This window comes from Penaeus monodon, chromosome 21 (assembly GCF_015228065.2).
Source record: "Penaeus monodon isolate SGIC_2016 chromosome 21, NSTDA_Pmon_1, whole genome shotgun sequence".
NCBI classification, from domain to species: domain Eukaryota; kingdom Metazoa; phylum Arthropoda; class Malacostraca; order Decapoda; family Penaeidae; genus Penaeus; species Penaeus monodon.
In genome coordinates this window covers 37,419,038-37,419,286 of record NC_051406.1, presented here as the reverse complement: position 1 = coordinate 37,419,286, position 249 = coordinate 37,419,038, and the positions used below count along the sequence as shown (strand labels likewise).

At 47.4% G+C, this 249-nt stretch overlaps 1 protein-coding gene across 2 annotated transcripts in view; it reads left to right on the top strand.

Moving 5' to 3' along the window:
* LOC119586455 (NPC intracellular cholesterol transporter 1-like) overlaps positions 1 to 249 on the top strand; it is a gene marked incomplete at its 3' end in the record, with an annotated part of 40,814 nt that overhangs the window by 23,059 nt on the left and 17,506 nt on the right. For both annotated transcript variants that reach the window (XM_037935188.1, XM_037935187.1), the window contains 1 exon segment: positions 48 to 207. In XM_037935188.1, coding sequence (XP_037791116.1) covers positions 48 to 207 — 160 coding nt within the window.

The window sequence follows — 249 nt, the reverse complement described above, 5'->3', positions numbered from 1 at the left end:
AACTCAAATGCATATTTACAAATTGCTTTTCTCCGCCATCTGCACAGACGAAAAGTGAGGGGCACTGTGTGTGGTATGGGCAGTGCGGGACGAACCCTCTCACCTCAAAGACTGCCAACTGCCCTTATAATGGCACTGCGCAGGTGCTGGATTCTTCTGCCCAAATGACCCTTGCAGCAACATGTCCTGAACTTGTTATGGACCTTAGTAAGTATGATTCTTAAAGGAGCTTCGTTGAGTGGCTAAAAC